At 38.1% G+C, this 17129-nt stretch overlaps 1 protein-coding gene across 1 annotated transcript in view; it reads right to left on the bottom strand.

Annotated features, from left to right (window-relative positions):
* LOC135469083 (uncharacterized) overlaps positions 1 to 14687 on the bottom strand; it is a 29335-nt gene extending 14648 nt beyond the window's left edge. Inside the window, exons 1-8 of the mRNA XM_064747608.1 lie at positions 14491 to 14687; positions 13989 to 14053; positions 7657 to 7745; positions 7042 to 7246; positions 4237 to 4356; positions 3410 to 3492; positions 2371 to 2581; positions 1297 to 1416 (exon numbers count right to left, since the gene is read on the bottom strand). Coding sequence (XP_064603678.1) covers positions 1297 to 1416; positions 2371 to 2581; positions 3410 to 3492; positions 4237 to 4356; positions 7042 to 7246; positions 7657 to 7745; positions 13989 to 14012 — 852 coding nt within the window. The 5' untranslated portion in view covers positions 14013 to 14053; positions 14491 to 14687. The remainder of the gene's footprint in view (positions 1 to 1296; positions 1417 to 2370; positions 2582 to 3409; positions 3493 to 4236; positions 4357 to 7041; positions 7247 to 7656; positions 7746 to 13988; positions 14054 to 14490) is intronic.
* Between the last annotated feature and the right edge of the window lie 2442 nt (positions 14688 to 17129).

Genomic DNA, 17129 nt, shown 5'->3' with positions numbered 1-17129 from the left:
TGACCAGTATCCTTCACCTCAGCTCACACAACATTCATCAGCTTTCTATGCAAGAAAATGTTTTTTCGAATACTTTCAAGGATATAACATCCTATGTTTTCCATCGTTCCAAAGACAATTTAGTTTTTTTGGACTCTTTCGATTTTTGGGAAGTCCTTGAAAAAACATTTTCTTGCACAGAAAGCTGATGAGTGTTGTGTTAGCTGAGGTGAAGGATACTGGTCAGGGCATTGGGCGTTTTGCTTTGTTCTAATGGAATATGATATTTGCCAGGACATCTACCTGGTTTTAGGATGCTATCATGCACATGTCAAAAGCCTTAATCATGCGCATTGTGTATTTCGAGGACATAAGTTGCATGTCCTCAAGGTGCACAATATGACAGAATAAAATACTGCCAGCACAATCATTTCCATCATTCCAATCCTCCACATACTCCGGAGAACATCCTCTTTCCTTGCACCAACATTCCTTAATTATCCTCACCCTCAACATACTGTAAATAACCTAAAAATTTCTCCCCAAAAATGCACTGTTACAGGCAATGGCTGAAAATCCAGTAGGAAAAGTAATACCTTCCAAATCAACCTCCAAATAATAGATATAAGATGAATCAATCTGTCAGAAGCAGGCAAAATGAAGAACAGTCATGTTTGATATTTTACGTTATTTCCCTCCTATTAAAAGCCATGTGCACACAATCCAATCCCTGCCTCACAAAATATCTCCAATACTGATACCACCATGCCCAATCCAAAAAAATATGATAAGTATTATTATACTAGCAGCTCTGCTGGGTGTTAATAAATCAAATATGCCCTCCACCCTTTATTTTCATATGCAATGTACAGAAAATGGCGAAACGTAAGGTGTGAATGTGTACAAATTAGTTTGGAAGTTCTATCTAAAAATTGGTTTTTGATAAATCATGTTAAACATGCATGGACACTGGCAGGTGCAAATCAACATCCCCATAAAAACTATTTTCAGGAGGCATATGTATTCTTGATAATGTAATGACATATATTTATCTACTTAAATATTTTTGAGTATGGCATAAAACGGCAATGAAATAAATGATTTCATTGGTGTTTAATGCTTTACTCAAGAATATTTCACTTTACATGCGACAATGATCAGCATTATCAAGGTGGGAGGAATATACCTGGAGAGGAGGTCAGCATGAGCTGGACTTGAACTCACAGATATCGCATTGGTGAGAAGCTCCAGAGTCTCTCCACTGCCCTGACATATTTAATAAGCCACTGAGACTTGGGACTAACGTGTACAACTCACTGTTTGCTCAAAGTACTGCACATCAGCAATGTCTACATCTCCTTGGATGGCCATGTGAGATACCTGCTCCACAGAGCATCGGTATGCAAAGTTGACGTAGAAGGCTCCATTGATAAATGTCTGCAAAACAAATGATAAAAAATTCATGACAAGTTACATTTAACAGGTAAATATTTACAAATATGTACAGTAAGGTTCGCCCATGACTACTGCACATTCTGTCTGATTGCAAGAGGTCAGCTAATCTTTGATAAGATGTAATCCTACAGGAAAAATGTCAGCTTAAGCATAAAAAGCAATATTTTATGGTATTTATTTTCATCTACAAATGGTAATTTTTGGGGCAAAGTTTTAGGTGATTTACCACACGTAGAGTGTATTTACTTAAACATGTACCGGTAGTGCTCAGAAAAAAAGAATATAATGCTCTAAAGCCAAAAATAATTTTAATACAAAATGGCCAACAATTGAGTTTCAGTCATATTCAGAAGAATCTTGATCCAAAAGACAATGGAACAATACAACACTTTCATGTAGACCTACTACGAACATGTAGACGTGCTCATACCATGAGGCTGCCACGATGTACTTACTATGAAACACACACTGAACATGTCACAGAAGTTGCCAGAGTGTACTTACAGTGAAACTCTCATTGGTAGCTACACACTGAATATGTCACAGAAGTTGCCAGAGTGTACTTACACTGAAACTCTCATTGGTGGCTACACACTGAATATGTCACAGAAGTTGCCAGAGTGTACTTACACTGAAACTCTCATTGGTAGCTACACACTGAATATGTCATAGAAGTTGTCAGAGTGTACTTACTGTGAATCCCTCTTTGGTAACTACACAAAACATGCAAAGAAACTGCCAGGGCATGTTTACTAAAAAAAAAAAACACTTATTGGTGGCAACAAAAACGCAAGAAGTTGCCAGGGTGTACATACTGTAAACCCTCATTGGTGGCTACACAAAACATGTCAAAGAAGTTGCCAGGGTGTACACACTGTAAAACCCTCATTGGTGGCTACACAAAACATGTCAAAGAAGTTGCCAGGGTGTACATACTGTAAAACCCTCATTGGTGGCTACACAAAACATGTCAAAGAAGTTGCCCGGGTGGAAGGGGAAGTGTGGGATGTCTCGCTCCTCATCGCCCCAGTCTCCGCCAATCTTAGAATTCCTCACCACAGCCTCATCACTGTGACGCGGGTTGAAATGGTAAGCGATCTCATCCCCTGATGGATCACACTGGAAATTCAGGCTGAAGACATCTTTTCTGCAGGCACAACATTCATGGAGATATAAATTATATTGTGGTAAAACATAGCAATCATGCCAGACTAAAATTAATGGCAAAAGCTGAAAGTTTCGGAAGGGAAATCTTTTTTCTGCATCATCAATTGTGTTCAATTATATCATCATAAAAAGAACTTTAGTCAGAACCTGGTTTCGTAGAGAGTCCATTCCAAAGAGGGCACAGAATTCAAGTTTGACGAGGTATGAAACAAGGTTCAGCAGTACTGGGCTACACAACAAGCACCAAGACAAATGTACTAAAGTACATCCTAACCCAAAAGTGGGGAAAAAACGGCATATTTCATGGTGCCATTCTCTTTTACATTCTCTGCAGAGATTATGAATTTTAGACCAATCAACGGCAAGCTGGACAGTTTACCTAGATATCTGAAAGTTGCATATTTGAATGTTGTGCCTTATCCTTGCACGGCGAACATGTAGGAACACAAAAGTTTTGTTACATCAAAAGTTATAAACTATGTCAAATAGCACCTGTCTCACGGAAGGAAATCCTGATATTTCAACAGTTTATAAATCATAAAACACAAACCTAAGACATAACCAAATCCAGTTCCTGTTATTAGCTGAAATAAACAGCTAGACTTTGTATTATTCAGGGAGGTAAATGTACCAGCTTGATCTTGTTTGAAAGGTCCTCTCTAGTTAACGTTTACATCTGCAGACTGCTGACAGCAGGGTTGAATCAAATGCAACCGCTTCTTTAAAAAAACAAAGAACCAGGAATACCTTATTTCAATGTACATGTAATACCAGATATATATGAGGCAGATCAAGGGGGACAACTCACCCAGTGTCTGTGACTACTCCCCTGATCCTGACTGCTTTTCCCACCTGGAATTTACCTGGTATAACGCCTACATAAGGGCTGCTCTGAAATTTTAAACATTCAACAGAAAACTGAAAACTCAATATAAAGCAGGGGTTAAAACAATTCTGGATCTAGGGGCCAATGATCTGTTTGGACTGAATATACTCTAAGAATATACGATCACATAGATAAAGACAGATTTTCTAGGGGCGATTCCAAAAGTCTAGGGATACGTGGTTTCTTGCTAGTACAGTAATATTGAGAAGATAACCATGAGGAAACAGAATACACTATTTGAAATTAGAACATAGTAATTTCCAGATTTCCAAAACTATTAGAAAACAATTAACAAAGTGTATGTTATACATGTAGAAAAAAACAGTTTTTAGGAACGTTTTCCTCACGATCAATATCCTAGCGGCAAAATTCTGCCGATTTATGACCCAGCTAATTTCTTAAGCGGGAAGGGAAACAGAAAGAGCCACTCAACCTTATAATCTCTCGCCTTACAATGAGAGCTGAGGTAACCAAAACAGCTCATCAAGATTTTATCATAAATCAAACAGTATTATGCTTCAATGAAGCAAATCTAATACTACAAAGCAGATGCTGCTGGTGAAGGATTTGAAGCACAGATTTTGTGGATTTTATTCTATTTAATAAAGTTATGACCGTTAATGAGAGTGCAGATTCCTGTAGTTTTGGTGTACTAAAGTCAAGATATCTGATTCCCACTGAAAGTAAAGCCCTACAAATACCTGTATAACTAATCTTGTCACAAATTATATTCCAGTAATACAACTTACCACCTTATCCTGAAAAGAGATGTCATAGAAATGAGCCTCTCCAGTGACTCTAACAAAGTGGACATTCTGGTAGCTGAGCCTGTGATTAAAGTCCACCACATGGTAACCATTCCCATAAACCTGTGAGGACAAGGAGACATTCAATGTGTGAACAAGGAGACATTCACTGTGAGAACAAGGAGACATTCACTGTGTGAACAAAAAGACATTCACTGTGCGAACAAGGAGACATTTACTGTGAGGACAAGAGACATTCACTGTGAGAACAAGGAGACATTCATTGTGAGGACAAGGAGACATTCACTGTGAGAACAAGGAGACATTCACTGTGAGAACAAGGAGACATTCACTGTGAGGACAAGGAGACATTCATTGTGAGGACAAGGAGGCATTCATTGTGAGGACAAGGAGACATTCACTGTGAGAACAAGGAGGCATTCACTGTGAGGACAAGGAGACATTCATTGTGAGGACAAGGAGACTTTCAATGTGAGGACAAGGAGGCATTCAGTATGTGAACAAGGAGACATTCACTGTGAGGACAAGGAGACATTCATTGTGAGGACAAGGAGGCATTCACTGTGAGGACAAGGAGACATTCACTGTGAGGACAAGGAGACATTCACTGTGAGAACAAGGAGACATTTACTGTGAGGACAAGAGACATTCACTGTGAGGACAAGGAGGCATTCAGTATGTGAACAAGGAGACATTCACTGTGAGGACAAGGAGACATTCACTGTGAGGACAAGGAGACATTCATTGTGAGGACAAGGAGACATTCACAGTGAGAACAAGGAGACATTCACTGTGAGGGCAAAGAGACATTCACTGTGAGAACAAGGAGACATTCAATATGTGAACAAGGAGACATTCATTGTAAGAACAAGGAGACATTCATTGTGAGGACAAGGAGACATTCACTGTGAGAACAAGGAGACATTCACTGTGAGAACAAGGAGACATTCACTGTGAGAACAAGGAGACATTCACTGTGAGGACAAGGAGACATTCACTGTGAGGACAAGGAGACATTCACTGTGAGAACAAGGAGACATTCACTGTGAGGACAAGGAGACATTCAGTATGTGAACAAGGAGACATTCATTGTGAGAACAAGGAGGCATTCACTGTGAGAACAAGGAGACATTCACTGTGAGAACAAGGAGACATTCACTGTGAGGACAAGGAGACATTCACTGTGAGGACAAGGAGACATTCACTGTGAGAACAAGGAGACATTCACTGTGAGGACAAGGAGACATTCAGTATGTGAACAAGGAGACATTCATTGTGAGAACAAGGAGGCATTCACTGTGAGGACAAGGAGACATTCACTGTGAGGACAAGGAGACATTCATTGTGAGGACAAGGAGACATTCACTGTGAGGACAAGGAGACATTCACTGTGAGGACAAGGAGACATTCACTGTGAGAACAAGGAGACATTCACTGTGAGGACAAGGAGACATTCAGTATGTGAACAAGGAGACATTCATTGTGAGAACAAGGATACATTCAATGTGTGAACAGGAGACATTCACTGTGAGGACAAGGAGACATTCATTGTGAGGACAAGGAGACATTCACTGTGAGAACAAGGAGACATTCATTGTGAGAACAGGAGACATTCATTGTGAGAACAAGGAGACATTCACTGTGAGGACAAGGAGACATTCACTGTGAGGACAAGGAGACATTCACTGTGAGAACAAGGAGACATTCACTGTGAGGACAAGGAGACATTCAGTATGTGAACAAGGAGACATTCATTGTGAGAACAAGGAGGCATTCACTGTGAGAACAAGGAGACATTCACTGTGAGAACAAGGAGACATTCACTGTGAGGACAAGGAGACATTCACTGTGAGGACAAGGAGACATTCACTGTGAGAACAAGGAGACATTCACTGTGAGGACAAGGAGACATTCAGTATGTGAACAAGGAGACATTCATTGTGAGAACAAGGATACATTCAATGTGTGAACAGGAGACATTCACTGTGAGGACAAGGAGACATTCATTGTGAGGACAAGGAGACATTCACTGTGAGAACAAGGAGACATTCATTGTGAGAACAGGAGACATTCATTGTGAGGACAAGGACATCAGGTGAGACAGATGTTCTACTGACTCCTGTGATAACAAGGAGACAATCATGGTTAAACTGATAATCTACTGATTCCTGTGATAACAAGGAGACAATCACAAGGAGACAGATGTTCTACCTAAATATGTAAGAACAAGGAGACAATCAAAGAAAGACAGATGTTCCACTGACTCGTATGATAACAAGGATACAATCAAAGTGAGACAGATTTTCTAGTGACTCCTGCGAAAACAAGGAGTCATTCAAAGTGAAACAGATGTTCTACTGACTCTTGTGATAACAAGGGGACAATCACAGTGAGACAAGCGTTCTACCTAAATATGTGAGAACAAGGAGACAATCAAGGTAAGACAGATGTTCTACTGACTTGTATGATAACAAGGAGACAATCACGATGAGATAGATGTTCTACTAACTCCTGTGATAACAAGGAGACAATCACAGTGAGACAAGCATTCAACTAAAAATGTGAGAACAAGGAGACAATCAAGGTAAGATAGATGTTCTACTGACTTAACAAGGAGACAACGCGACAATCAACCTGAAAATGGATCAATTGCGCATGTATATGGTAGACTTATGGCAACATTTACTGGTACATGTAGAAAAGAACAAATCTGGTACTCCCAATGTTTTAGTGACAAAAATGAACTGTCTGTATACAGTATTGTAATACTGGTAGGAAAGGACAAACCTTGTACTGAGAGTCTGTGACCAGAATCCTGATAGCAAAGTCTTGGTTCTCTGCAAACGGGTAGTGATAAACTTCACCAGTTTCCTCCTCAGCCCAGTCTCCCTCAAAGGAGTTACGAACAATTTTATTCTCATTGTGCCGTGGGTTCAAATGGAAGGCAATATCACACCCCTCATGTTCTTCACTCTGCAGATTGATGGCAAAACTGGAGGCCAACAAAAAGAGCAAAATTGTGATAATCCTAATGACAAACAGTGGAAATGCCACCATTAACTAATTAATTGTCACTACTCAATTTGCCACTGAGAATTTGAAAAATAAAATTATGAGAGATTCTGCATGTCATACAATCACATGCAATGAATACACATCATCTATACATGTAAATGTACATGAACTTTTTATTTTATTTAAAGAAAATCAATACAAATGTATAAATTCACATTCAGGGAAACCCAGTATATAGTATCATGACAAAAAAGATGAATGCCAATAAGTTATTACATGGGAAAATTAGTCATCATTTTTCTCTCCATACCATAATTAAATCTGAATGTGAAATAGATAAATGTTCCAACAAGCACATACATCATGTGTGTATCAAAACTGTCTCACCTTTGACCTCCTTCATACATTCGCCCACGGATTATGATCTGCTTGCCTGAGTGCAGTCCTCCATGGATACGATGACTGGAAGGATTCTCCTGTAGGCAGATGAAACATTACACAGGTGTTAATGTTCCGTATTTACAATATAAAAGTACTTGGGACGGTCTGGCGGAAGCCTACAGACGGTTGTGGGTTTGCTCCCCCCATAATGCTGGCTGCCGTTTTATAAGTGAAATGTTCTTGGGTATGGTGTATAACACCAATCAAATGAGTTAATAAATAAATGAATACGAAATGCTTTTCAAGTCATGATGTATGTGTCACACATTAAGAGCGACATTAAATGTGCATATTTTTAAATGACACTTTCTTTTTTTGTCAACTGGTCAAATGAAGGAGCACCGGATATTGTAAGAAATCAAACTAATACACAGTTTGTTCACACCAAATGAGTTGGTCTGATTTTAATATACTGTAAATCTTCATCCTTTTCAACCACTAAAGCAGGTTGCTTCTTCAAGACAACCAACTTGGTTCTTTGGCATGCTACACAGGTGAAACCAAATTTAGAACCCCAATGTAGATTTTTGATTCACTGCACTAAGGTCGGCCTGCAGCCTCGTGCAAACACGGTCTATGGGCCACTAAAGCAAATGTTTTTGGCCTCCACTGTACTTATGGCACTGTTGATTTGTCTCTCCCCACACCGCAAGAGGGCGGTTAATGTTGTTAGTGTTAACGAGACATTGATGATTGCCTACCCAGTAGCAATAAAATGTTTTGGATTACATTACATATTAACAGTTTCCTATTAGAACCAAGAACCACATGGTTCTCTGAAGAACCAAGATTTCTGAGAGTGATATATATGGCATTAAGCAACAATGAAATAAATAAATAGATGTTTTATTCAGCTTTTATGAGTTCATGTATGTAATAAGTGTGTTATATGGCCTATCAGTCAGACAAGTACCCACACAACGCTCTCCGCATACATGTATGCATGCATTAAATTGTTAACAACATCTCTAAGATTTAAGGTTTCCTGTTTACATGCGTGTATATGGGACATCCTGATGCACACTGAAGAAACGCAGTGTACATGTATGTACAAACAAGATGATGTGCCAGTCTACACAAGATTGAACGCATGTACAAGCAAGTTGTACTGGTGATAAAGCTTTAAGAACCAGTCTTTCCAGTCAATGACAAATAGTCTGAGCATGAAGGTAAAATAGCCTTCCACAATCTGAGGCACATGTATATGTATCATATAGCAGAATCATACTGTGCCACACACTGAACAGGCTAGATGAAATCACAGTTCAACAGGTGTAAAAACAGTGTATATTCAGACTTCATAATTCACAGTGTGGTATTTGTATTTCAACAGTTATCATAACTGAATTGGGCAAAATTTACTGCATTCAAGTTGCTCACCATAACTACGGCCCACACCTCAAGCCCTTTCATACACAAGTACTAGACATGCGGAGGCTGACACACAGGCTTAAAAGGGGTCATGTGTATTACGGCAGGAGAAAGTTGAAAATTACACGTACATATTTATCCTAGTTCCGTTTGGTTAAAAAAAATTTTTTTATATTATAACATGTACATGCAACATCCACCATCCTCGATTTTTCTTTTTCTTACGTGATCAGGCCTCTAATAAAGTAAAAAGCCCACATTATAAGATGTTCATTGTTCTGCAGTAAAGAATCAGTGCACATGCAGAAGTTCTAGAGCAAAACATTTTTATTTTAGCTGTGTATGATATTTTGACTTCCTTTACTTGTTTTGTCTTGTTAAAGACCTTCAATACATGATAGGGACCCTGGACTGTCACTACTTAAAATTCAGCACAATTTGCTGATAACCTTAATTTATAGGCCATGATAGTGAGGCAATCATGAACTATGGTAACTGCTAGCAGCTTTATGGCTTGAAGCAATGTCTTTAAAGAGGATCATACCAGAGATTTTCAGCTAGCAAAAAATACATATTTGCTAATTGAAACAAATTTTCTGTTTTTACCAAAAATAGATGAAAATATCTGAAAAATAAAATATGTTCAAATCTGAAAATGTATAAGGCAACCAACTTTTGTAAAGTCTATAGGCACTTATTTTGAATTGCATTAGATGCACAGTCCAGGGTAATATTTTGAGAAAGGTAATAATTTTAAAATAATTATAGCAAAAAATTGATTAGATTTGCATCGACTGATTTTTTCTGAACAATATCCAATATATAAGCCTCTTGAACATAGCTTAGCTCATGCATCATGCAGTGTTTGAACACTAATACTCCCAATCCAAATCCCAATACTCCAAACACTGCATGCCCAATCAATAACAATTATAAGTGTTATGGGTATATATACTTGTTCCAACAGTAAAGAATTTCAAGAAGTGCTTTAAAGCTCAGTGCATCTTCCATCTTTTTTTGATTATGAGAGCTCAGTTAAAATTCATAAGGAATATAAAGTCACAATGTTTGTTAAAAATAAGAAAACAAAAAACACTGTACACTGAATTTTACTAACTTTCAGAAAAAACTTGTTGTACAGCGTGTTTTTTGTTGTGTTCTTTTGTGAAACCAATCCATACCCGTCTACTCAGTATATAGTCATGTATGTGCTTTTATTCATGAGTTTATACACCCACTCAGAGTCCATTTCACCTGTTTGGAGCTTAACAATTTCCTCAAAAGTACATCATTTGTCATTCTTGTACAATGTTATAACATCCACGTTTATGAGGGGTACATTATAAGACACAGAAAACCACAAGCCATGGTACTGCCCTCCACTAGGCACTAAACATTTAACACCTAATTTAAACTGGGTAGCATTAACCTCAATCAGTTGGATGACACTGACCACTTGACTACCATGGTGCAGAAGTCAATTGATCCAGCCAAGCCCAAAGTCATTTCAATGACACATGGACATAAAAGGCAATCCCTCAGCTATCCCAATATATTTTTTGTGATTTGATTTTGATGCCAGAATAACATGTTTTTACAAGTGAATTACATTTAAATTATGCAAGCATTAAACCTTACAAAAAAATACACGTCAATTCTTTTAACTCTGATGCACAAAGTGAAAGTTCTTTCAAGCCTTTCAGAGGTGAGTTAAAATACCATAGGTCAATCAATCATAAACATTCTATAACACACATTCCCAGTAATGTTTCGTGAAAGGTTCCATGCCAAGCAAAAACTTGCTTTCCAATTACATAAACGCTTTCATACATCTTTAGAATGGGTATATTTGTCTGTGAAGCAGGACGCCAGGGTTTAGGAATGTTAACAAATGTCAAAAGGCCTAAATACCATCTGTATCCTAAGGACATGTCAGCCATTTATGACACTAATAAAGTACATGTATAACAAATATTACAAAGCCAGGATATAACAGAATTTTTTCAGATACTGAATAGGTTAAAAAACTACAATAAATTTATTGTTATTTCGGCTATCATTCTACCTGGTAGTTACAACAGGCATGTTTTTATAGTGTAGCAAACAGTGAGTAACACTCAGGCTATTCTGACTGAGAACGCAAATGAGTGAAAAATAAATAATGTTTTAATATTTGCTCCTTTCTGTTACAGTGTATTCATACAAAAGAGCTGCATTGTTCTCAATCAATACATTGTATAACAGCACAATATTAATCACAGTATTTCTGCTATCAAACTTTTTATTTAAACATGATTTTCTCGAATGCCTTTGTACACATTATTAGCACCGATCTGTCAATTATAAATGTTTTACTGAAGCTAAAAAACTGCTGATATTCTCACAGTGTTGTATTGTTCTCAGCATCTAAAGTTTGAGGAGTGTACCACATAGTAGGTGTTTGAAGTGTGTAGTTGGCCTGGTATGCGCAAACCCAAGTAGAATGTGAAGAGACAACATAACACATAAGTAACTATGTGACCTACATCCCAGACCTATTCTCATTGAGCACGAATCTACCTTGCATATCTAGTTAATCCAAGGAGTGTAAGTAAATACCTACATATATATGCAGGTACATCAGAGCCTGTTCACGTTCACCTGGCGTTCGCCTTACTGTATTACAGTATTACTGTAATAGTGCAGCCTTTTTCAAGCGACATTTTAGCACAAATGCATTTGAGTCAATTGTTTATTTCTCTTGACAAAGCAATCTTTTGTGCTTCAGTTCATCACATAAATTTCAGGCATCCAAGGCACTTCAAACATGAAGTTTTTCATTTTATTGTTACAACAAACTGCACCCGCAACTGCAAGCATTGGTAAATATACCAACATTGCTAACATTGTGCACAGCATGGCTGCTCGCCTGACATGCATGTAACCTGCACAAACATGTACATTATATGCTTTAACAGTAATATTCATTTATTTGATTACTGTTTTACACCATACTTAAGAATGTTTCATTTATACGTTGGCAGCTATCATTATGGTGGGAGGAAATATCCTGAATCTTTGTTCTGAATATATCCTATGCTGTATGATTTTGGAAGTTAAAGATAGATACGCAAACCATGGATCAATCAAATTTAGACTGAATTTTTTCGCAACTTTTTTCGCAATTAATTGCATCAATAGCTGAAGATTTGACGGATGCATGCATGGTTGAACCTTATTGTTGTAAACTATATAATGTCACCATGAATGTAATATTTGTATAACAACAGATTCATGGGACACTTCTGTGTGCACATGTAGGTATAGCACGCACATCACAGTGCAACTCAGATATTTAAAGTTATAACATTTGTGACATCTGACATACATTTAGTTTATGATACATATCTAGTCATATCAAGTAGTTTAGTTTTCCGTGTACACTGAAATACATTGTGTCATGCTTGAATGCCCATTACAAACCTGAAGATCTGTGTTCTCCTTCATGGTAAACTGCTTAATTTAACTTTGATTACAATCCACGCCACCCGCTATGTCTGACTCAACGTCGCATTGTAATTGTCTTAAATATCTGTCCCCTCGTATTGCAGGCATGTGCAGGCTGTTGCTTATCAATGAAGACTTCATATTACACAGGCCACTTCTGTGGTCTAGCATATATCTCTGTGAGAAATCTTAATAAACCAGGTGCCTCAAGTAAATTAATTCCAATATTATCAAAATGAAATGGTTTCTACTACTAACAAAATTTTAAAACAAAAACAATGTATTTCAGAGGGATCTTTATAGTCAAAGTTGTAGAAGACATGTAGTGTGGCTGGATTGTGAAGACGGCTATCACTTATAAGTACTCCACATAGCAAAAAAATCTTACTAGTATATAACTAAACACATTCATAATAAATACAAATTTGAGCTTTGAGGTACAGTATAGTTTCCTCCCACCATAATGCTGGCTGCTGTTCTATCCGTGAAACATTCTTAAGTACAACATAAAACATCAATCAAATAAATAAATAAATAAACACATGAGCAAGCCTGCTTTAACATACATTCATAATATGTTTACTGCATTTCACCAGTAGTTTAGTGCTCTCCAGTCAAGGTCTGGCGGCAACCTGCAGATGGTCGTGAGTTTTCAACAAGCTCTACCCAGTTTCTAGCTCCCACCATAATACTGGCCACTGTGGTATAAGTGAAATATTATCAAGTGCGGCGTATAAAACACCAATGAAATAAATAAATAATGAAGTCTACAGTTTCCAAGTGACACCAGTTGCTAGATTCTGATCAATTCATCCACTGTATAGGGCCACTTAAGGGGGGTGTTTTTTTGGTGAAATTTGAAAATTTCATTTTACACTGAAATACAGTATACCTGTTTGTTATACGCTGCAAAGGGAGCTGACAGATCTCTTCAACATATGCATTAACTGTCGAACTAACTATTAGGAACACGTAGGCTTTGGATTTTTTTTATTTAAATGAACAGAGGCTTGGAAGTCTGTCACACAGAGATGAGTCATAAACTCGGGTTTCAGCCACCACATGTGAATAAACAATACCCCTTAAAACCAGTTAATAATCCTTACAGTCTAAAAAAAGGATTACATCATATACTGCTTTGGTTTACATATATACACAACTGCATGTCTGTTTTACCTTGGAATTTTTTTGCATGTGCAAAATTATTTGTTGTAAAGTTTTTTTTATTTCATTAGTGTTCAGTGTCATATGTTTGCCATTTAAATACATTAATTCTTCATTTCTGTCAATATACATAATATATATATATCCTTGGCTTGATTCATAATTCATTGATATAGCTGCATGCAACATCAAACAAAATGACTAGCCGTTAGCACTTGTTGACGCTTAACATTATAGCTGCACACCCGTATACTTACAATGGCATACACCTGGTACGACATGATCGATGGCTCTGTTAACTGTCTAGTATGTGATAAACAGCCTGAAACAACATTTGATATAAACTGTGTGAAAACATGAAAATACATAGGTTCAAGTACAGTGGTAATATTGAATACAAATCAACACCATACCAAGGATATTATTATGGGCCAGAATAAAATTTAAGTATTAGTATTGTTTAAGTATATGACATTACAATAAGTAAAATTTTACTTAAAATCGATATCTGGGCTTAAATTTGGTGAACATGATCAGTAGACATTATGCCCACCCGCGAGAACGCATACAGTTCCCAGTTATAGCCCACATAGGAAACTGAAGCAGAACCTACCATGATACGAACCCACTCAGCACGGATGCCTGCAGCGGGTCAGAAAAACAGGACCAATCCGATATGGATTGTGTGTTGTTTGCTGCCCATGGTCGACTTTGTGCAGGGCTTATTACAATAAATTCGCACTTAACTCTAGTACTTACCTGAGATGAAAACTCACTCGCCCGATGGAGCTGCCGGTGTGCAACAAGACTCAGACTGCGAGGTTAGACTGATTCATCAGCAGGTCAACAAGACCTGACAAACTTATGTCCAATCAACTGTTCCAAAACGGTCACGTGGTCTGGATTGGCTTTTTAGCCGGTGAACCCTGCTGGCTGCATGAGAAGTCCCACGTGGCCTTATCAGTATAAGAGAAGTGTAAATAAAGGCGGATATCAAGTTGAATATTTGGTAGAAAAACCAAAAAAGGGGTCACTATTTTACTATAGTTTTCGCTCTGGCAGACCCCTTATAGACCTAAGATGAATTAATACAATATACCCCTCCCCCCCCCTCGCCCACACACACTAAATATATGGGCTGGGAAAGAATAAAACGATGTTCCCCATAAAATCGAACATGTTATAGTATATAAATATATGTATATGTATCTATATCTATATACCTATAGAGCCATTCAAAACGGTTCATCAGTTTGAATGTCATGTTTTTCAGTTTGCCCAATAAACGACGGCGGCCAGCTTCATGGTGAGAGGCCAAAATTCACGCCATCCGCAGACTGCTGGACTGAACTCACAGCGACCACGTTTGTGACAGGCTAAACCTCTCGCTGGCCACGGAGGTCCCTTCTGTCAAATTGAAATGGACCTAAGTTGGTATGCGGTATACCGCAATATACTCAACAGAATTATAACGTTTTGTCCTGATAAAAGTTGATTCTAAACTGAAAACTGAAAACTGAAACATGGTTCCACCAAAACAAGTTACAGACCTAGTTCGAGTTTTGGACCGTTTCTTCCATTTTCAACAAAATGATGGTATTATAAATCGGAAAGATACAGAGTGTTATAAAAATAGGGTATATTAGCCTCAGAAAGAATATAAATGCCAATTAATATACAGGGATGAGAATTTTCATGGGAAGTCAGGATTATCAAAGCATCTATATATGTGACCAAAATTACCAAAGCTATAATCGTTTTACTAAAGGAGTCAGCTAGTAGAAGATTTTTCACCTGATTTTGATGCAAAAAGAACAGTGTCTTTTCTGAACAGACCCTATACATGGATCCAGTGATTATCAAACTACCCTATGTTGAGGGGCCTCCGTGACTCAGTTAGTTTGAGCAGAGCGCCTGAGCAGCGTAATGACCCAGAAGCCTCTCACCAATGCGGTCGCTGTGAGTTCAAGTTCAGCCCATGCTGGCTTCCTCTCCGGTCCTACGCGGGAAGGTCTTCCAGCAACCTGCGGATGGTGGTGGTCTTTCACCGGGCTCTGCCAGGTTTCCTCCCACCATAATTCTGGCGGCTGTCGTGTAAGTGAAATATTCTTGAGTACGGCGTAAAACACCAATCAAATAAATAAACAAAATAAAATATAATCCTCGATTTCTAAGTCCATAGCAAGTTTTGATTGAATGACTGATTGACCATTTATTCACCAAATTTCAAAGCACATATAGTGATCGATTATCTGATATACATGCACTTGTATGGCAGAAATACGAGGTCCAGACGTAGGAATTGTTCTCTTCCATACAATTTTTTTTTCTGTATAGTATATACCATATCTAAGGGTGATAAAGTTAAACTATTACAAATGCACGTATATTGTACTTACAGAAAAATATGAAACATATAAGGGGGGAAATGGTATACGCATGGAGATCATAGATAGGGAAAGTCACTATTAAAAATTTTGAAAAGTAAAGAAACTGTGTATCAGTGTACATCATGAAGATCATGTTTATTCCGGCCCCGATCCGCTCTGTATCGTACATAGGGTGGGGGGGGGGGGGGGGGGGGGGCTACAGTGTACGTGTAAACAACTGACTGATGTATATGTAGGATGGAATGCGAAGATTGCAATTCCGGCCCCGATCCGCCCTATATCGTACATACAGTGTACGTGTAAACAAACTGACGGATGTATATGGTAGGATGGAATACGAAGATTGCAATTATTATTTCTGGTCGAGTATTTGTATACAATATTATATTTAATTACCTTGTGAAATATAGTGACGAAAGCAGATATAAGGTTTTGTGATGCATGGGTGAGGTAAGAATCTGACATTCTGTGAGATTCTATGCCAGTGGCGACTACTAAATTGCAATTAACAGTATTTTTGGTTTTACCTAATTCTGTTTAAGCCATGCTGCTGGGGTGGGGGTGGGGGAGCATTTATATGCATGAACAGTCAGAATAAAAGCCCCATTGAGGTAAACTGACAAGAGGTATATTCGCCTGGTACCTGTGACCATTTGTCAGCTTTCACAATGTGGTCGATGCTCTTGTTTTTATGCTGTACATCTTAATGATATTCTGTTTGAAGTTTGTTTTATTTGCTAATTTCTACTTATATATCTATTTATTTATTTGCACGATTGGTGTTTTATGCTGTACTCAAGAATATTTCATTTATACGACCGGCGACCAGCATTATGGTGGGAGGAAAACGGGCAGAGCCCTTCTCACGCACGGGCATATTGGGGAAGCCTGCATGAGCTATAGACTTGAACTCACAGCCATCGCATTGGTGACTGGCTCCTGGGTCATTGCGCGGTATCGGGAAGGGGTTACCTCAGGGTGGATTTGCATATATGTACGTATAATGTA

Source organism: Liolophura sinensis, chromosome 6, assembly GCF_032854445.1.
Source record: "Liolophura sinensis isolate JHLJ2023 chromosome 6, CUHK_Ljap_v2, whole genome shotgun sequence".
In the NCBI taxonomy this organism is placed as follows: domain Eukaryota; kingdom Metazoa; phylum Mollusca; class Polyplacophora; order Chitonida; family Chitonidae; genus Liolophura; species Liolophura sinensis.
Note: the sequence above shows the minus strand (reverse complement) of the source record. Positions and strands in the feature narration are given on the sequence as shown.